Raw genomic sequence first — 22,479 nt, 5'->3', positions numbered from 1 at the left:
CTCCTTCCTCAGTTTCTGTGATAGTAAGCATCCTTTAGTTTAACTTTTTGTTTTGTTCACTCTAAGGAATCCTTTAAAGGTGGGAGGATGAAAAGGTTCTTTTCTTGGAGGGGAAGGGGCAAGGGATCTTTGAGGGGGGGAAATACAGGAGCGGAAAGTTTAATACTGTTTGCATCTGGAGAAATAGGAAGATTTGTGTGGTACTTATGCCATTGTAGGTACTAAATTCGACTTCGTTTTAAATTTTTGGCCTGTTTAAAACTATTATGTTTTAAACAGTATTAAAGTACCTTTAAGATTATTGAATTAGATACTGAAGTAATTAGATATGGACGTAATACTAATTCTAAACATCTTTTTTTAACATTGTTTTTAAAAGCAAGAATAATACTTATTACAACGTAACAGACCTAAGTCCTTTAACCAGGAAATACACCAGGAAATCTTTGGGATACTCACCTGATATGGTTGGTTAAAATAAAACAGTAAAAATAGGAAATCTAAGTGTTTTACAGAAATCACAGGATTTCCAAATAAGAATGCCAGCTGTTACAGCCTTGGATAATTTTTGAAATTTAGAATATTCTAGATGGTACTCTGCCACAATTTAAAGTTAAAAATCGTGTTTTAGTTATGTATTTGATAGCACACAAATAAACTCAGTTCTTCCTGTGCATCTCATTTAGTTTCAAAGTTAGTAAACCTAATTTATGTGTACCTGATAAAAAGATTTTCATTTGTCAATTTAATTTTCATTGATTAGTAATAGAGTGTTCTAATTACAAAATTTTATTTTTTAATTTTTATTGGGGAATATTGGGGAACAGTGTGTTTCTCCAGGGCCCATTAGCTCCAAGTCATTGCCCTTCAATCTAGTTGTGGAGGGCGCAGCTCAGCTCCAAGTCCAGTCGCAGTTTGCAATCTTCAGTTGCAGGGGGTGCAACTACCATCCCAGAATTGAATCGGCCACAATGTTGTTGAGAGCCCGAGCTCTAACCAACTGAGCCATCCTGCTACCTCTCTGGAAGCTCAGTGGCATCTCGTTGTTTTCAATCAAGTTGTGAAGGGTGCAGCTCACTGACCCATGTGGAAATCAAACCACCAACCCTGTTGTTCAGAGCTTGTTGCTCTAACCAGCTGAGCCATCCAGCTGCCCCCTAAATTTTTTTTTTTTTTGACTGAAGCAGCTAGTGTACCAGTTGTAAAATATGTATGTTAATTTTGAAGAGCATATAGAGTCAGGGCACCTTGAAATGACTTTCGAGAATATTTTACAAAAATCTGTAAAACTAGTTTTAAATTTTGTTCTAGAAATACTGTGTATTGTATGCTATCTTAGGTTTTTATTTAAAACCAGGTAGATGGATTCTTTTTATTAAATAATTGAGTTGCAGAGGATTATTTTAAAATTACACACAGGCCATTTTAAATTAAATGTTGTTTTCCCTGCTGTTTTTTTTGTTTGTTTGTTTTTTGTTTTTTGTATGTGTATGTACTTCCTTGCTTATTACCTCATCATGTTATATAAACTGTAGATAATTAATTGTAATAATTATTAGAAATATCGATAACAAGATAGGTCTACTTCAAGTGATTGTAGATGATACCCAGTTTGGATTATCTGTACAGATTCATCTCTTTTTCTGGTTTTATTGAGCTATAATTCACATAAATCATTGTGTCAGTGTAAGATGTACAGTGTGATGATTTGATACATATCTAGTGAAATGTTTACCGCAATAAAGTTAGTTAACACATCCTTTACCTCTCATAATTACCATTTTGTTGTTGTGATGGGAATATTAAAGCTTTACTTTTGTAGCAGTTTTCAAGGATACAATATTGTTAACTATAGTCACCATGTGTACATTGGATCCCCAAAACTTTCTCATAACTGAAAGTTTGTAACCTTTGACCAGCATCTCCCATTTCCCCCACCCCTCATTCCCTGGCAACTACTATTCTGTTCTCTGTTCGTATTACCATGTTTCCCCGAAAATAAGACCTATCTGGACCATCAGCTCTGCTCCAGTCTTTTGGAGCAGAAGTTAATATAAGACCAGATCTTATTTTAATACAAGAGCCAGCCTTATTTTAATGTAAGACCGGGTCTTATATAATATTATATAAGACTCGGTATAATATATAATATAATACCGGGTCTTATGTTAACTTTTGCTCCAAAAGACGCATTTGAGCTGATGGTCCAACTAGGTCTTATTTTCAGGGAAACATGGTAGAACAGTGTTTTTAGATTCCACATGTAAGTGGAATACATACATACAGTATTTGTCATTCTCTGTCTGACTTATTTCACTTAGCACAGTGCCCTTAAGGGTGTCACAAATGGCAGGATTTCCCTTATATGGCTGAGTAATATTCCATTGCATATATTCATTCATCTGTGGCTGGACACTTAAATTGTTTCTATACAAGGTGTGATCAAACAATACAGTGAATGTTTAAATTAAAAAAATTATTACAGTAAAAGACACATTGCCATTAATCCCCCTCAAACACTCCCCGTCGCTTCAAACACAATTACCCCATCGTCCTTGCCGCTTTCTGAAGCATTTCTGGAAGTCCTCTTTCATGAGTGTCTTTAGTTGCACTGTCGTGGCTGCCTCGATGTCCTGAATCATTTTGACTTTGGGGAAGAGCCAGAAATTTCACGATGCCAGATCTAGTGAATAAGGTAGATGAGGATATACTGTAATGTTTTTATTTGACAGAAATTGCCGTACCAGAAGCAATGTGTGACACAGAAAATTGTCATGATGGAGGATGATTTACAGCAGGGGTGTCCAAACTTTATTCAACGTTTTTTACCAAGGGCCATATTTGGTTAAATATACAAACAGCCGGGCCACTCACTCGAGGTGAAGTAAGTATTGCCTCACCTGGTTTATTTAAGTAAACTAAATATATTTTTGGAATTTGCTGTGGACCAATAAAAAATGGATCGCGGGCCGCAGTTGGCCGGTGGGCCGCAGTTTGGACACCCCTGATTTACAGCATACTTTAAAACACACCTTCTCTCAACCATAGCTCATCCCCAACTGACTGCACCAAACAAGTTGAAACTTGTCACACACCGTTAGTAGGTTTCAACGTGCCACTTCCCATATTGAAGACCCTGCCCTTCCAGCAGCATTCACCATATTGTTTGATCACAACAGAAAGGCTCCATGTTACACATCGCTTCTGGTACGGCAATTGCTGTCAAAACAATTACAGTGTGTCCTCATGCACCTTATTCATCAGATCTGGTACTGTGCGACTTCTGGCTCTTCTCCAAAGTCAAAATGACCATGAAAGGTAAATGTTTTGAATCAACTCAGAACATCGAAGCAGCCACGACAGTGCAACTAAAGACACCCATGAAAGAGGACTTCCAAAACTGCTTCAGAAAGTGGCAAGAATGATGGGTTAAATGTGTTCGAAGCGAGGGGGAGTGTTTTGAGGGGGATTAATGGCAATATGTCTTTTACTGTAATAATTTTTTTTATTTCAACATTCACCATATTTTTTATCACACCTATATTTACACCTGAACATGAAAATACAGCAGTTCCTCAGATAACATTGTTTTTCTTTCAATGTCATTTGGTTATAAATGTTGATGAGATGTCATAGCCTGTGATAAAATTGGTTTCATTATGTACAGTTTCCCTTAAAGTAGCAAAACCTATCAACGATGTTGAGGACTTATGCATATTTTGGAAAGCATGTTTTATATCAATATTTCTAGTTCCAGTCCAACCTTACATACTGTATTGTGTCTTCCCCCATTTCATATCTTTGTTCTTTCTTATACAGTGAATCCTGGCTCTTTCTGTAATACATCTAAAATAGTTTCAGAATTACAGTGTCCATACCACTGCAATTAAAAAGCCTAGAGAGAGAGGAGGGAAAAAAATCTACAGAAAGTGTTCAGGATTTGTTTGTATTTTTTTCTTTCTACCCTACCTGAGAGATAATAGAAAATATACTCGTATGTATTGGTCCTTACACCTCCACCCCCCATTTCTGGCACAGAGTTTCTGAAACCTTTGTAAATTCCCAGGTGATAAGAGCACTTGGAACATCTTTTGTTCTAACTGGGTGGGCTTCGGGATGATTCCTGGATTGCGAGTGGTCACCAGAAAGACCACATCATGATTAGAAGCTTGGAAATTTCAGCCCCACGCCCCATTTTCCAGAGAGGAGAAGGGGGCTGAAGATGGAGTTAATAATTGATCATGCCTACATGAGGAAACATCCATAAAGTTCCAACAATATGGAGTTCAGGGGGCTTTCAGTTTGGTGAGCACATCCCGTGCCAGGATGTTGATGCAGCCTAACTCCTGTGCTAGGGACCCTCTCAGATCTCACCCTGTGCATCTTTTCATCTGGCTATTCATCTGTGTCCTTTATCTTATCGTTTAATAAGCTAGTACGTAAATGCAAGTTAGTGTTTCCTGAGTTCTGTTTTAGCAAATAATCAAATCCAAGGAAGAGGAGGTCATGGGAACCTCTGATTTGTAGCCAGGTAATACAGAAATTGGGTGTGATCTGGGGTCCTATTACATGTGATTAGTATCTGAAGTGGAGGGCTTTCTCAGTTATGACTGAGCCCTTATTTACCTCTGGGATCTGACTGTATCTCTAGGTAGATAGTGTCAGAATTGAGTTAAATTGTGGGACACCCAGTTGGCGTCACAGAATTACTTGATGTGTTTAAAACAGATCTATTATCAAAAGTGTTGTGAATTTGGTAGTAGTGTGAGAGTAAAGGAGAAACACAGGAGGAAGACTAGTTTTGTTACCTTTGCTGCCCAAGACAAATATTATGTGGTCAAATTGTGTGTTCATAAGTTACTCTGTTTCTTTCTGCCTTCTGTCTTTAGGTGTGGCTACAGTATTTGTTTGAAATGAAGTTCATTTGTTTTACACCCCACCCCATTCTGATTGATTTGATTTAAGTTTTTGACTATGTATAACATGTTTTCAAAAATCTAACTATATAAAAAGTTATACTCAGGAGTGTCATTCTTTTCTGTTTCCTTTCCGCTCCACCCCCACCCCTCACCCCAGCCACACACAAACACCTTTGTTGGTAACAAACTATCATTTCCTAGTTTATCCTTCTGGTATTTCTTTTTTAAATAAGCAGATACAGGTATGTTTTCTTATTTAACTTGTTCCATACATAAAAGTAAAATACCTTATGTGTTCATTTGTATTTTGCCTTTTTTTCACTTAGTAATAGCCCCTAGAAATCACTCTATTGTTAGGTCATAGATATCTTCCACATTTTTTTACAACTGTATCATATTCCATTGTGGGTAGGTACCACAGTTTATTCAATTAGTACTCTGTGTACATTAGGACTTTTTAGGAGACGGTTCCAAATTCTTGAGAATGATTAAGAAATGGAACAAAATGCAAATATGATTTGAGTCTTTAATGTATCCTACATTTAGTTATACTTCAAATAAACTGTAGATGTTCAAATTCTATGGTCAATAAAAGCAGAGGATCTTTATTATAAACCCCAAGCATAATAGTCAACTTGTGAAATGTGGAGTGCAGTTGGCTATATCCTTTTTTTCATCTAGTAGCTTGTTGCCATACTTTAGTTATTACTCTGAGAGAGAAGAAAGGGAGGACTGAGAGATATTCCAGGTGAAGATCAATAATTTTCACTTTATTTAAAGATTACCGAAACTAGAGAGAGATAGTTTTGCACCTTCTAGTACTGTCACTAAGGAAAAGTCAAATAACAAGCAGTTATAACACAAAAGCAGCAAAGAACAAAGGTAATCTAGAACTGGATAATTCTTTGATTGAGGGTTAATTGTATTATAAGTTTGCATCTTCCTCGCTATAAGGCTAAGTGTTTTTCTGGGATAACTTTGCATTTTTCAACTTTGTAAATGTTTAATACTTGTATTAAATAATTTTGTGAGGTACTTCAGGATTAATGTAGACTTAATTCTGGAAAATTTAGAGTTGTGATTAACAAAATTAGTTGCAACACGGTGTTTGAAAGTAAGTAATTTCAGGTATAACAAAAGGAAAGCAAATTTATAAAGACATTTATGAAGACGTGTGTGTGTGTGTGTGTGTGTGTGTGTGTGTATTCCAGTTAATAGAAACAGAAAAAAGTTTATTTAATGAGGAGAAAATCTAATTTGTAAACATTCAAAATTTAACACAATATTTTGGGAAAACAGTAACAGTGTTTTATAAATACTTAATATTGAAAATATCAGTTTCTAGAATATTAAGATATTTAGAGTATTAGAAATAAAATTTTTTCTTAAAATAAATTAGTTTTTGGAACTTATTCTTGCTAATAGTCTTGTGATAACCTTTATGATCCCATAGTGGATATTTATATAGGTGAGCAAACCATCAGGAGATTTTGTTTCTTTGTCTGTTTACTGAAACAATTTTTTCCTATGTGATACTAGTGGAACCAGACTCGATTATCTCTAATTCCTTCTAGGAAAATTTCAGTCCAGCATGATTAGGGAAGTCCTGGTGGTGCCATAGAAATAGCATTATATCAATAATCAAGAGATCAAGCTTCTCAACCCACTCTGACACTTTGAAGTTATGTCAGCCTGTTTAGGTGTCGTTTTCTTTGTAACATGAGCAGATTTATTTGTAATAAAGTCCCTTTTCTAATTTTTTTGGTAGCTTGTAGAGGACCCTTTGGTAGGAATTCAGGTCATGAAGTATATATTAAGTATATTTTTATATTAAGTAAGGTATATGTGCATATACAAAAGTGATGAGAAAATAAAGAATTGTTAAAACTTTAAGAACTTATCAGAATGGAAAGCAGTTTGTGACAGATGTTTTATTGTCAGTATTGTACTGTATGCTGGCCTATACTATGGGAATTTTAGAAGGACAGCCATGTACCCTTTAATGGAAGAAGCTCCTGTGATCTAGGAAGGTAGAGAGACAAGGACACAAAAAGAATTCTGGTTGGAAGAGTCTGCTCATTGTAAAATTCAAAAAGAGCTGTAAAATACTTGCCAAAAGCCTGTGTGTGTGTGTGTGTGTGTGTGTGTGTGTGTCCTTTTGTTTTGTTATGGTGGCTGGTTTTGTGAAATTTAAATACTTCATTTAGTATGTTTGTGATTATAGCAGACGATGCTTTGTTTTCCAGTCATCCTTGAGAATAAGGGAAACAAATCTTCAAATGCAGTGGTTTTGTGTAGCATCTTGTCTATCATATTTTGTAAATACTGGAGAAGCTTTGACCTATTTGACTTACAGATGGAATGCAACTTTGCTTGCAAAACTTGCTATTAAATTCCTGTTTAAAGTGTTCTAATTTTAAGTCATACATGCTATGAAGAAAAATAAAGAGTAATGTGATGTAAAGTAATGAGAGAGAGAGAGAGAGAGAAAGAGAGAGAGAGAGAAGCTTGAGATGGTTTTGAAGAATCAGGACAGTCATTTAAAGCATTGGCCATGGTATCCTGCTCAAATAGTTGTTTTAAAAGAATATTTTAAATTAGTCTGTTAAAATGTAATAATTCACTTGTATTTAATGCCAGTATTCTACATGATAAATATTTTCTTGACAATTTTATCATTTTTATTTTAAAATTTTATTTGTTTTTTGTTTTTCTTTAGGCTTATGCATCTGGATGTGACATTGTTATACTGGGAAGTGATTTTGAAAGATTACAAATAATCCCAGGAGCTAAACATGGAAATATTCAAATAGGATGTGTAGACTGTTCAATGCAACAAGGCAAGGTTTGTAATCTTGTGACAATATGACATTTGTCTTGAATGTGGTTTTTGCCTGGATAGTCTCTGAGGTATGTATTTCCTATTGAATTAGAGACTTGCTTTGTTCCAAGGACAATGTAGCTACAAATTTCTTTGGCTCTTTGAGATTCTATTCTTACGTAATTTGAAATACAGTGACAAAGAGCTAATACTTACTATCTGTAGAACAGGTTTAAAGCTGACTTATTTAAAATTGATTGGATTGAGGGAAAGGAATGATAAATCTTCAATCTATTTACAAAAAAATTATTAGAGTCATTCTTTGTAAACAGCAGTTTACAATCCTTATAATTCTGGGTAAACTTTGTACTAAAAGAAGATAAAGTCTTTTAAAGTCTATAATTTTTAAATTTATTCCCGGTCTATGAGAAAAATGAATGTTTTTATATGGACGTCTATTTGTATGTGAAAAGTCGAAGTAACCTTGAAAGTAAAACAGCAACAACAACAAAAGAAACAGGGCATGATGGTATATCAGGTTAAATACAGTTCTGTATAGTACCAGATTTGAGAGAGTCATAACATGTAGGCAGCATAACATATAGGTTAATATAGTACCATACAGGCATAGGTGGCCAGGCCTAGGAATAGTTGTAGCTAAACTGGGCTGAATTTTGCAAATTCCTTTATTTAATTTTATTTATTTATTTGCTATATATTTAAATACCATATTTGACTATGTGATTCCACTAGAATATTTCGTATGGGGAATCAAAGTGGACCTAATCCATTCCCTTTTTTTAAAATCTAATCATTTTTAATAGAGCTGCCAGTCTGAAAAGTTACTTCTTCGGACCTAGTTTAAAGATACTCATGATAAAAGGAGTTTTGACTCTTGCAATTTTTACCTATTTGTTGGACTACTGTTCTTTTTGTTATTCCTGCGTTCCCTTCCCTTTTAATATAGTCACAAGAGTCTCCTGTTTTTCGTTTGTTCACACCTTTCATTCTCACTGTACTACAAAAACGATGTTTATTATAGAGTGCTAATAATTATTGAGATTTTTTTCCCTTCTGTTTATATTTGACCTCCTAGCTCTGTAGTTCTGTAATCGTCGTTGTGTAAAAACTCGCTTATGTCATCTACATAACTCTCATAGAGCTGGTTAATGTTGGAAATCTAATTTTAATAATTTCCAGTATCTTTTTGTGTTAAGCTAGATTACATGACAGTTCAAGTTAGAATGAAGAGGTTATGTGATTTTATAATCATTCTAATAGACGGCAGAATTTTTTCCTTAGGTATCAGGAAGGAAACGTACAGGTTCTGGTTCCTGGGAATTTCTGTTTGCCTTTAAGAGGGAAATGCCGCTTGATACCATAGACATCAGTACTTTATCATTACTGTTTTTCCTTTGTAGTACTACCGGAATAATTTTCCTGAGAAAATACATCTGCATTTATCTTTTTATTCGCTTGCTTAAAAACTTTCTTTTTTGAATTTTTTTAATTGACATTTATTGGGGTGACAGTGGTCAGTAAAATTACGTAGGTTTCAAGTATACAATTCTGTAATACATCATCTATATATTAGAAGGTAATGGGAAGCTGAAGAATGCTTAAAAACATTCTTTTCTTCCCATTACCTTGGGGAAGTTCTAATGGTTCACCTTGGAGTGAGGCCTTGTACAACAGGCTTAAACCTGCCCGTTGGGCCTCATGTCTCTTACTCTGTTAAAGGATACTCTTCTAGCTGGTTAGTGGTCAAAGTCACCTCCAAATATATTGCCTGTTTTAATCTTTACACTTGTGTTCATTTTATATCTTATTTTTAAAATTGAATATTCACCATCCTTTGAACAAATCCTACCCACACTTTAAAGGCCCAGACTAAACACTCCCTCCCAGGCCAATTCAGTACAGATGATTTCTACATCCTAAGAACTCTTCAGAACACTTTAAAATATCCATTGAAAGGTATATCTTCATTCCCCCATATGCATATCTTCATTCCTTACCCTCTCTTCACTAGAGTATTCATATATGTATACACACACACACACACACACACACACACACACACACACATACTTTTTATCCCTGATTCACTCTATTTCCCTACCTACCTGTATGATTTCTGATATTTCAGTGTTCTTCAATTGTGACTCACTCAAACTTTAGTAATAGCTACCTCATAAAACAGAACTGGGAGGGGTCATGTGCCATTGATTTAAACTTAGAGAGTTCACAAAGGAATAGCACTGTTATTTAAAAAAAGTTATACATTGACAGAATTGTGAACTTTGAGGACAGAAAAACTAAAAACTGATTTTTAAGTCATGTTAAATTCTATATTTGACAAGGAATACATCAATACATATTCTTCTGTGAGGAAGGGAATTAACATTTACTATGCATCTTACAAATAATGAAATACTAGATGTTTTACAAATGTTATTTCAATTCCGAAAATAATTCTATTAGGAAGATAGTATTATACATGTCATAAATATAGATAAAGTTCAAAGAGATTAACTTGATAGTTACACAGTTATTAAATTACAGTATGTACTGGGATTCTGATCCAGATATGGTGGTCTCTAAAACTGACATTTTCAACTATTAGTGTATGAAATTGTATGTATGAGCATATTTTAAATTATACTATTAATTTCTTTTGCTCTTTTGATTCATAAATTAACATATCCTTAAGTTTTCTTTCTTTTTTTCTTTTTAAAAGATCGCAGCATCCTATGGAAACGTTATCTCTGTTTTTGAACCAGTTAACCTACCGAAGGAAAAGAAAAATTTGGTCAGTAATTTATCATTTTGCTTTTAGGAACTGAAATGTCTTGAGTATTAAAAAAATTTATTTTTAAGAGTATAAAATCAGAGTGATCATCAAATAAATCAGTATAAATTATACAATATAATTCAAGGTACGTGTTAAATGCCACTTTTATGTTAAAAATATATTTAAATATGGGGCGGCTGGATGGCTCAGCTGGTTAGAGTGAGGGCTCTCAATGACAAAGTTGCCGGTTCAGTTCCCGCATGGGATGGTGGGCTATGTCCCCTGCAACTAAAGATTGAAAACGGTGACTGGACTTAGAGCTGTGCTGCGTCCTCCACAACTAGATTGAAGGACAATGACTTGGAGCTGATGGGCCCTGGAGAAAGAAACTCTTCCCCAGTATTCCCCAATAAAATGTATTAAAATACATATATATATTAATATTTATTTTTAAATATATACATTTAAATATAGCTAAACTAAATTGTGCTGGTGAGTTGTCTTGAATATTATACTTTTCTCTGACATTTTTTTCTTTATATAATAAGTATTCAAAGAGTCAACAGCTCTAAGTTTGGCAGTTACTTTATTGCTGGTGCAAAAACTATTGTCCAGTCGTATGTGGAACTTAATTCTTTGTTTTTGTGGTTTACTTTTATATAGGTTTTCTGCCTTTACTTATGTATTGTGTTCTTAAAGTTACATTTTAATTGCAGTCTTATACCTCCAGGACTATTTTCTTGTGCTTATTATATCATTTGATATAAGTATTAATAGGCCAGTGAATTATTTTAATAAAGAAACTATTTTTAGTAATAGTTCTGAAAGCTGCTTAAAGCATTGGTTTATAAATATTGAGGTTATGTAGATTTCTTGGGTGCTTTAATCCTTTTAAATATGACAGATAGACCAGGTTATTTTACCCATCTCTACTGAAGATTAGTGATTTAAACTACATGAAACAGAATTATTATAGTGTGATCCAGAGAGCATTCATCAGGAGTTAGAGGACGGGGGTTTTTCTCTGTGCAGCCTTTTGACCATTTGATCCCAAGCAGGGAGCTTTATGAGACTTTTTGCTCAATTCTGAAATTGGTTACTATCCATTCATTCTTCAGGGGATATCGTAAAGATGACACGATGTCAGAGACTGTGTAGAAATATGTTAAATGTGAAGAATTAAACAATGTTTTAATAATAGACACTCCTTTATATTTTTTAATAGTTTTCATTTCATTTTCACTTAGCTTATTAGTATCTTACAGATTTGCTCTGATTTAGTTTGGCAGCTATTATTTTTTTCTTTATAAATAAGGCAGTAGAGGGTCCAAAATAAATAACCGATGAAATAGCTATTGAGCCACAGAACTAAAAGTAAAACCAGCTGTATTGACTCCTAGGTGTGATGAGCATTCTTTGCTCTACCTGTGTTAATGAAAAATATTTTTTCTTGGATAATTGATACACATTTTTAAATTTTATGGAGGGGGAGTCCACAATTCTCCTTGTGTTTATATATTACCTAATGAATCCAATAGTAGAAGCTCTTATAGCCTTATGATTAGTAATTAACAGAGCTAAAAATAAATTTTAAAGGTGGTAGCTTTACCCAGAGCAATACATTTTAAATAATACTAAGTAAATATTTGTTGAATGAAATAACTGACTTCTGAAAAAAATCTGTATGTTATGATAAAATGCCTTTATTAGTGAGGGTATAATTGAGATTTTTAGTTTTTGCCCATTTGCTCTAATTATAATTATTTAATGTTGCAATGTCAAAAACTCAAGAAGACGCTGTTTTATTGGTAGGCAGCACTTTGCAGAGGGTAAAAACAGCTTGATGAATAAGGGGGAAACTGGATCAAATGACAAAATCTTAAACTTGGAAGGTGCATAAAATCTGTAATTCTAGGATATAGTCTCAGAGAATCTATAGATCCTCATTAAAAGGATATTATTTCCATTTCTTTGTGCATTCTGGAATATTTTTTAAAGGTGGTGGTTCTTCATGAAAGGTACACTTTAGATTCACTAGTTGATACGTATGTCCAGATCCTACTCTGGGGATTCTAAATCTGTAGGTGTGGGGTTTTTGCCTAGGCACTTATATGTCTAGTTCTAGAAAGGGTTCTGATGTGCCCTATGGTTAAGAGCCATTCTTACAAGGCAGAGTTTCATAAAAGCATATTCTGCAAGCCACGTGTATCAAAATTGTCTGGGGTGTTAAAGTGCAGATTCCTGTGCCATGTTCTAGACCTTTTGAACCTGAACCTTTGGACATTGCTTACATTATAATGGACGTGTTACATCTCTTTTTCTGAATTTTCACACATACCGTATGATCTTAGGTGAGGATGAAACATTAAAAGATAAGAAAGCCTCTAATAGCAGCAGAGACACAGATACATTTAAAATTAAGCCTTTGTAACAATAATAATAATTAATAGTTATAACTTTAAAAGTCTCAGGTTAATAAGTATGTTGTCCAAGGTGGCATATACTTATTAGTTGTTTAAATATACTAAAGACAGACTTAGACCTCTGGGAATGGACCTTCTCTTGCCAATCTCCTCCCATTGCATTGTCCTTATTTTCCTTAACAGAATTGAACATTTTGTTCTCCTTAGAAATGACTGCATAATCAATTCTACCAAAAAAAAAAATGACTGCATGTATTATTAAGAATAATAAGTATGAATATATACAGTTGACAGAGAAAAGATGCCAGTAATAACTGGATAAATGACGTTTTTTTAATTTTAGGAATTACATAGTCAATGGCAGAAAAGTGGTCAATTTTTTCTGGAATCAGTAGCACACAATATAACTTGGGATCCTGCAGGTAAGAACACAAGTAGGATTGACTGAAATGAAGTATCACTTGCCTAGGCTATTCCTTTTATTACTTTTCTGTATTTCATTTCTGTTTTGTGTGGGATTGTGGGGAACACAAAGGTAAATGAAACAGATTGTGCTCTTTTAGAGCTTATGCTGAAATGAAGACAAATATGCACTGTAGGAATGTCCAGCTGGAGTAGAAATATCTGTTTGGGGAAGGTAACATTAATTTTGTCTGAAGAATCAAAGTTGCATTGAAGGAGGAATTATTTAACCTGAGAGTAGATAGATTTTAACAATAAGGGTGGGGATAGATGGAGGAGGGAAAAAGAAGTGAATTCTAAGAAGAGCTAATGTGTGCATGTATCAGTTATCAATTTCTGCATTTAAAAACCATCCCAAAGCCATTTTTACCAATCTGCCACAGTGAGCAAAGGCACAAAGAAAGAAAGTATGATAGATTCTGATGATGATGAATACTTCATTGAGGCTGGAATGGGTCTGGTGATGAGGAGATAAGATTGCAGCATATTATAGCAGGCTTTAAAGTCATGCTAAGGGATTTGAATTTAATTCCTTTTATTTGTCTAAAAAATATTAGAGGTTTTTGAAAGTGGCTAGTGACATGTGGTTTGTAAGAATTTTCTGGTAGCAGTTAAATTAGAGACAAATCAGAGACAAAAGGAACAGGAGGATAAATATTACATTATTTATAATTATAATTACCTTTGAAAGTACATCTTCACAGTAGTCTGAGTAAGAAATAAGAACTTGTTTCAGTGCCTTTAACATAGTGTGTACTCAGTTATTGAATGAATAATAAAAGAATTATATGGATATGAAATGCATTTAGGCAATAAAATTGACATTACTTGACAACTGATTTCAGATTACTTTGAGTATTCCATGACCACAAGAAGAGTAATATGTAAGAGCTAAGAGTAGAACAAAGGTTTTTGTTTGGATGTGTGAAATTTGAGATGCTTGTGTATCGTATAGGAATAGTCAATAGATAGAAAGTTTAATCTAGAATATAAGAAATAAATTATCTTTGGAATGTAGAACTAGAAGTCATCAGTTTAGATAGGTAAAATAGTTTAAATTTTAATATAGTAGATGAAATGGCTGAGGAAAAAACGTAAATTTAGAACACAAATTTCAGAACCTTTGGAAATTATTTTACAAAATAAAAAAGATTATCTTTGATATTTTTTTTAAAAACAATCACAATGTGTTTAAATCTTTATTCTTATAAGACTGTAAGATTGAGGCTTACTGACTGGTAACCTACATGTATGTTTTATGTGTACAGTGAAAAGGGGACAGACCTGGGTTCTGGCATCTAATACAACACTTTGTATATAATTCTACTTTGGATAGGGTGAGCTAGGTCCCAGTTTATGCCTGTTATCCTCGTATGATTATTAACATATGATTATTAACAGTGTTACCCTCTACTCTCACGGGTGTTTCTATTTGGATGATCAGTTATATGGTTACTCTACTATAGCACTACAACCTGTTGTAATTATTTGTTTACATGGTGTATTATTTTTTTTATTAGACAAGGGCTGAGATCCTGTTTTATTCAGTATTTTATTTATCTTTAGGGGCTCATCATCTATTAAGCTTTCAACAAATGTTCACATATTTGACTACAAGTGCTGTGGTCAGATTACTTAACAGATCAAGAATGGTTAACTCTCTTGTAAATTAAGATAATATTTATTTTACGGGATAGTTTTTTAATGATGAGATGTGGCAGTTTATGTGAAAGTACTTGGTAAATGATAGTCCCATAGAAATATTGTTAGCAAGTGAACTGAATGCTTAAAGTGTCATATTAATAATTACAGTGAAGACATTTTATATTTGAATTGAGTGATATTTCTTTAGTAATGACATAGTAGTCGCTTAGAATTTTTATACCTGTGGTCTGTCAGTGTTAATGCTTCAGAGGATAGTATTAATGTTAAATTCCTCTAAAATCGTCATTACAGAGTAGTGTTAAAAGATAATCACTTATTTTCTTAACATTTATCAGGCAGTAAATTGACAACATCTCATGACTATTTTTTTATCTGTGATTGAATTAAAATTCACGTAAAAGTTTGTCTTATTGAAAAGTTTAAAATTAGTATTTGGTTGAAGAATAGATTATTACTGTAATAAATATTTGGGATCTATTAGTATATTTTGCAAATGAGCTTTGTAATTTACAAAAATATTAGTATTTTGGTTTTGATCAATATTTACATATTTATATGCCAGGTATTGAGATGTAAAGAAAAATTTTTCAGATAGTGTTAGTAAACTGACTATAGTACTTTTGTGTTGTCTCTAAACCCGCTCTTACATCTTGCTTAAATCATAAGATTTACTGTTTTAGACTTGATGCTTTTTTCCCTATTTTAATATCCATACCTCTGTCCTTTGTGTTCAAATCAATGTATTATACCACACCTTACCTACTATTGTTTCATTCCATACCTTACATTATTTATTTTGTATTCTGTATTGTAAATTCTTCATGGGATATCTTATTTTCAGTTCACGTTAAAGAAAACTTGTAAAAACTGAACTCATATATACCAAAAACAGATTGGTTGTTGACAGAGTTGGGAAATGGGGAGTGGGCAGGATGTCAAAAGGTACAAATTTCCAGTTATAAAATAAATGAGTCCTGGGGATGTAATGTACAACATAGTGACTACAAATAATAATACTGTATTGTATACGTATTTGAAAGTTGCTAAAAGAGTGGATTTTAAAAGTTCTTATAAGGAAAAAAATTGTAACCATGTGTGGTGTGATGGATGTTAGCTAGATTTATTGTGATCATGCCCCAGTATATACAAATAGTGAATCATTAGGTTGTACACCGCAAACTAATATAACATTGTACGAATATGTCAATTAAATCTCAATAAAAGAAAAGAAAACTTGTGTCTGTTGGTAAGCTAAACAGTGAGTTAATAGTCATATTTAAATGTCTCTTTAGTACTTTCTGGCCTTTTTTACCTGTCTGTGAGACTATCTGCCAAGTTGCTAACTATTGAGCTTCTGCTAAGTGACTATCCTGTGCTAAATGCATCATATATATTATAGCTAATTCTTATCACAACTCTATACAAATTTTTAATTTTATAGGTGAGGAAACTGAGGCTTAGAGATAGCCCAACTAGATCAAATACACATGGCTAATTAAGTGACTTATTTAAGATTTAGACACGGGGATTTCTGATGTGAAGTCTATGTTTTGCCATAGGCCAACTTTCCTTTTGAAATAAAATGATCTTTCCAGAGAGACACTAATCCATAGTCCTTAATTGCTAATGTTAATGCCTTATTTATTGTCAGCTTTTTGGCCAAAATTGTGTCTCCTCCTTTATCTTCTTTGTTTGGATGATAACATAGTTTTCTACTTAGTTACTATGTCGTAAAGTTGGAATCTATCCTTGAAACCTGTTGTACGGCCCTGTGTTTTAGTTGATGTCAAATCTTGAAAATTTTGCTTTTTGAAATGGCTTTCAAATCCTTACTTCTAACTTTAATATTTGATTCAGATCCTCATGATTTCCCATCTGTATTATTATAGTCTATTAACCAGGCTTCTATGTCTTATGTTTTCCCTAATCGTGTCCATGTCTAGAATTAGTTTCTAAAGGGGATCTTTACCCTTCTTTGAAAGTAGGTGAAAATTAATGGATTATCTCTTTAGAAAAATGCACATAATATGCATATAACTTTTGCAAAGCTCAATGAAGAGAGGCTCATAGGCCTCTTCAAGTCTATCTGTTGACACCTCAGCCAGTGGAAACCCCTTGTTCTAAAATACACATCCACTTATGTAAAACCCTGCCTCCCACTTAAAAACCTTTAATACCCAACTACTTATAACAAACTCCAAATTCCTTATGAACGTCAAAAACGTTTCATAATCTGTCCTCAGAATTGTTTCCAACCTCATTTATTTCCCAGGTCTACTACTAAACCCCTTATTCCTTAACCGTATCGGATTACAAGGCATATTTTGGGAATATATTTGAAGTCGCATGCCTCTGTGCCTCTGTTCATAATATTTGTCTACTAAAATATGAATTCATCATGAAAAAATGACAGTGTTTTGTGATTGTATCCCCCATGCCTAACACAGTGCATGGTACAGAGAAAGTGTTTTTTAAATGTTTGTTGAATGAAATATTATAAGATCGCTTTTCTTTTTTCCCAAGCTGTTTCAACAAAATTAAAATACAGCTTTTTATTATTTGACTTTTCTTAGAAGTTGTTTTATCTTTATAATATTATATGAAGCTATTGAGTATGTGATTTAACTCACTAATTAAATACCTAAATGATAAATGGTGAATAATATATACATATATATATTTTTAGGCAATCGTCTTTTAACTGGTTCTAGTTGTTTGCAACTCTGGTCCAGTGCTAACTTGGAGAAGCCAACTGAAGATGAAACGTCGGATAAAACAGATCTTAACTTTGGGGATTGGAGATGCATTTGGCATTGCAAGTAAGCAATTAATTAGGGGATTAAACTGACAGGCCTGTTCCATGTACTTTTATTATAAATGCATTTTAGTTTATATAAATCTACATTAACATAAAAAGTATTGATTTATTTTGTGACATGTCTATTCCTATGTACAGAAGATTCACCATTTCCCATGTTCTACAGATCCATTTTTTAAAATTGTTGAATAAAACAACTACAAGGAAACATAAAAAATGTGTCAAGGCCTATATGAAAATCATTAAATAGAAAGTTGCTACATTATACAGAAGAAGAGACATCTTCCATGCTTTTAAATGGAAGATTTTCTGTTGTGAAGAAGTATATTTTTTTCCTAAATTAACCTTTATATTGAATATCATTCTTGTCAAAATCCCATTGGAATTTCTACTTTTGAGCATAGTTCTAACTTCATTTAAAAAGACAATGTGGGCAAATTCTGAAAGATAAAAAGAACAAAGACATACAATATATGAAAGTGAATCAAGCAGTTTATTGTTGATATGAGAACAGATAGATTAGGGTCCAGGATTAGGCCAAATTATAGGTGGACATTTAATATATGAGGTGGCATTTTATATCAGTGGGGCAAACTTGGTAGCTGTGTGGAGGAGAAAATGAAGTTAGCATCTGTTTCATACCTGGCACCAAATAAAATGTCAAAGGAAGGGAAAATTGAATTCCTATATAATGAAACAAATATTGGAAGAAAATATAGTTGAATTTTCATATTTTAAAGCTCTAATGTCTAGTATGGTAGCAACTAGCCACGTATCACTATTGAATACTTAAAATGTGGCTAGTCTGAATTGAGATGTCCTATAAGTACAGTGGTACCTTGGTTTTCTAACATAATCCATTCTGGAAGACCTTTCGAGTTCTGAAACTTCCGAAAACAGCCAACAGCTAGGCCTCAGGATCTTGCACTCAGCAGAAGCCGTGTGTCATGGTCGACTTCTGAGGCGTGTTCGAAAACTGAAGCATTTACTTCCGGGTTTATGGCGTTCATAAACTGAAATGTTTGTCAACAGAGACGTTCAAAAACCGAGGTACTAATATATAAAATACACAGTGGATTTCAAAAACAGCACAAAACAATGTAAAATATCCTATTTTTTTATTATTACATGTTGAAATGATATTTTAATATATTAACTTAAATAAAATGTAATTAATTTCACCTGTTTCTTTTTACCTTTTTAAATGTAGCTGCTAGGAAATTTAAAATTATATTTGGCTAATACTTGTCATTTATGTTTTATTTCTGTTGGATGAAAAGTGCTGCATTAGAATTAAGGAAAGACTTCTAAGTATGACACCAAAAATAGAAACAGGAAGGGAAGGGAAGAGGGGAAATGAGGAAGGGAAGGGGAAAGGAGAGAAATTAATAGTTTTGACTATATCTACAAAAAATTTCTATAAACCAAAAAGACCATAAGGAAAAGAAACAAAAACTTCAAAGGAAATTTTTGCAATTTTGGGTTAATTTCTTTTTCAAAAGAGGTCTTAAAAATTAATTAGAAGAGAGCAGACATCTCACTAATGAACAAAAAGGGACAATAAAGAGAAAAATTTTAAATGGTAGTACATGTGAATAATAATCATATTAAGAGTTGATTGACTTCACTTAAAATCAAGAAATGTGAAATATCCAGAAACAGAATGAATAATATCAATTACTAATGAGTGTTGGAGAAACAGATACTCCTATATACTGTTAATAAGGGAGTGCAATTGGTATTATCTTTCTAGACAACAATTTGGATGTATGAAGTGTCAATTTGGATGTATGAAGACTTACTTTTTTCATATTCATAGCATTTTTAAATTTTATTGATTCATTCAACAAATATTTGTTGAATCCTTACCATGTTCCATGCAGTGATAAAAGTATTGGAATATAACAGTGAACAGATTGGAGGAGATAGACAATAAACCAATGAACTTCTATGACAGGATGTTAAATGCCATTCTTCCTGAGTCAGTTTTTATGAAGCAGTAATTATATATATTAGATACCAAAGTGAGAGTAACCCAGACCTCCTATATGTAGAATTCACAAAGGAGAGATTAAAGGAGCTGGTTCCATGTATTTTGCACCTCTCAGCTAGATCATGCGTATTAAAAAGTGTTAATGTGTGGAGAGGGAATGGGATTTGGCAAAGATAGTTCTTTAGAAAGAGCTATGGTTTTGCTTTGGAGTCTTTCACATGAAGTTGGGAAGAGGGGAAAAAGCAAAGTGTTATATTGCCTTCGCTGCAGATCTAGTGAGGGGCTTCCATGGGTTAAATTGAGAATTTGAAATGTGCTTCATTTGTTTGGGAGAGAGAAAGAATCTTAAGTTAAATTAAGATCAGAGTATACAGTAATTAACTTGGACTAGGCATACTAATATATTATTTGAGATGATTTTTTATTTAAGTAAGCAGAAAAGCCATGAGACTAGAAACTATGCAAGTTTTTATTTATGATCAGCTGATTCATACTGATTGATCAACTGACTGTACTTTAATAGGTCTCTGTAACTTACTAAGCATAGGCAAAAATTTAAAACACTAGTTTTACATGTGAGATGAAGATCAATAAGTACAATAGGGAAAAAGTAAGTAGGGTGAGGGGAAGAAGAGTAGAGGTGACATTTGAATATAGACCTAAAGGAAGTGAGGCAGTGAGCCACGTGTGCATATCTGGGGGAGAAGAATGTTGTAGGTAGAGGGAAAATCAAGTGCAAAGACTCTAAGGAAAGAGTGTGCTTAGCTTGTGGCTGGAGTGAAGTGAACAAGGTGAGGACTGATAGGAGAAATGGTCAGGAGTCATTTAATAGGTCATGGTGAGCTTCTTGCCTTTTATTTTGAGTGAGCTGGGGCGGTTGTTGGGGTTTTGAGCAGAGGGAGTGTTGAGATCTGAGTCCCTTTTAAAAGGACTGCTTTAACTACTGTTTTGAGAAAAGGCTGTAGAGAGTATAAGATCACAATCATGGAGACCAGGCATTTTTAATAATTTGTCTTAAGGACGACATCCTTAAGACTAATCAGATGCATAAAAATGCATGTGCGAGAATGTTCATTGCACCCTCCTCTTTTTTTTGTATCAACGAAAACGAGAGAACAGTGAATTATTAAATTATTTAAAATCATTGCATATATATGTAGTGGAATACGATAAGCCAATAAAATAAAGCAGATGTATACACATTTATATGCATAGATTTTATAACATTTTAAATAAATGTTACAAAGCAAATTATAAACATGACATCAGTTTCCATCCCCTCCTCCCCTACACCCTCCCATAGAAAGTAGATAGAATTGGAGAGTGGAGAGAAGGGTCTGGAAGTCTGTGCATTAAAATGTTAAGGGTTTGCCTGGGAATCAGTGTCATGGTATTGGTGAACCTATAGATGATTTCATTTTGTTCTTTTCATCCATCTGTGTCAATATTTTCTGTTACATATTTATTACATTTACAGTCATGAAAAAAAGTTATTTGTATTTGGAACAAACTGTGACAGAATTCGTTTTGGGCCTGCTTGGCAAATAAATTCAGGATGTATCTATCTAAACACAAACTTGGGTAAAAAAAGAAAAGGAAAGCAAAGATAGTGAGAGGTGTCTTGAGATCAGCATATATGGGTAGCTAAAAGGGAAAGCAATGAAGGGAAATGTGCCAAAGCTTGGAGATAAAAAGGCAAGTGTGCACCAAGTATGTAGGTGAAGCTGTCAGGCTAAGTCCATGATGGTCATTAACCCACGCATAATCTTTAATTAGTCAAATGCAACCTGAAGGCAGAATTCATTTTAAAATATTTGTCCATGAAAATGTATGTTGAAATACAGATAATATGTGGCTCTGGAAATTATTTTACAGATTAAAAAATAAAACCATTCTTTCTCACATTTTAAGACAATGACAGCTATGACTCTTTTGTCTTAAATTTTGAAGACTGACTAGTCTTTTCTCACATGACTCTTATGCATTAATATTTTAGATAGAAATAATTTTTATACTTAAAGTTTTACATTTTAAAATTTGTTTTATATTTATAAGGTATACTTAAAAGTGAGTGCGAAACTTGTGCTATCAAACAGTTTTATTCTTTGAAGAAGTTGTTGAATATAGTTTAGTGAAGTAATATTGCATTCTCTCTTATTTAATATTTCTTGAAAATTATTCTTTCTCTGTTTAATTTACAGAACTGCTTCCCAAATTCATTTAATGAAATTTTCACCAGATGGAGAATTTTTTGCCACTGCTGGGAAGGTAATTTGTGAAAATGCTCTTGCCAGATTGTGTTTATGGTTTATTTTGAAACTTTAGAAACCTTAACTGGGTTCATTATTTTGTTTATTTAAGTTGAAAATATTTTATGTTAAAAATGTTAAATAGCAAAAATTGGCTCAATATTCTTTGTGTTAAAAAGCAGTAAGGACATAGACTTAAAGATAATTTGGGTATAAGTCTGCCTTTGATTATTTGATATTGGGTAAGTAGTTAATCTCTTTGAGCTTTGGTTTTCTCCTGTATAAAGTAAGGATAACACCTGCCTTTTAGGTCATTCATCAAGGATTTAGACAGT

The 22,479-nt window shown here is 33.3% G+C and overlaps 1 protein-coding gene across 3 annotated transcripts in view; it reads left to right on the top strand.

Annotated features, from left to right (window-relative positions):
- The window catches only part of DMXL1 (Dmx like 1), a 112,578-nt gene that overhangs the window by 3,629 nt on the left and 86,470 nt on the right, over positions 1–22,479 (top strand). For 2 of the 3 annotated variants that reach the window (XM_081054298.1, XM_081054297.1), the window contains exons 2-6: positions 7,639–7,764; positions 10,481–10,552; positions 13,301–13,379; positions 17,771–17,903; positions 22,097–22,163. In XM_081054298.1, coding sequence (XP_080910424.1) covers positions 7,639–7,764; positions 10,481–10,552; positions 13,301–13,379; positions 17,771–17,903; positions 22,097–22,163 — 477 coding nt within the window. The remainder of the gene's footprint in view (positions 1–7,638; positions 7,765–10,480; positions 10,553–13,300; positions 13,380–17,770; positions 17,904–22,096; positions 22,164–22,479) is intronic. The other variant, XM_081054299.1, reaches the window with a different exon arrangement.

Source organism: Rhinolophus hipposideros (genome assembly GCF_964194185.1).
Source record: "Rhinolophus hipposideros genome assembly, chromosome: 7".
Taxonomy (NCBI): domain Eukaryota; kingdom Metazoa; phylum Chordata; class Mammalia; order Chiroptera; family Rhinolophidae; genus Rhinolophus; species Rhinolophus hipposideros.
The sequence above is the reverse complement of the archived record's forward strand: the minus strand, read 5'-3'. Positions and strand labels throughout refer to the sequence as shown.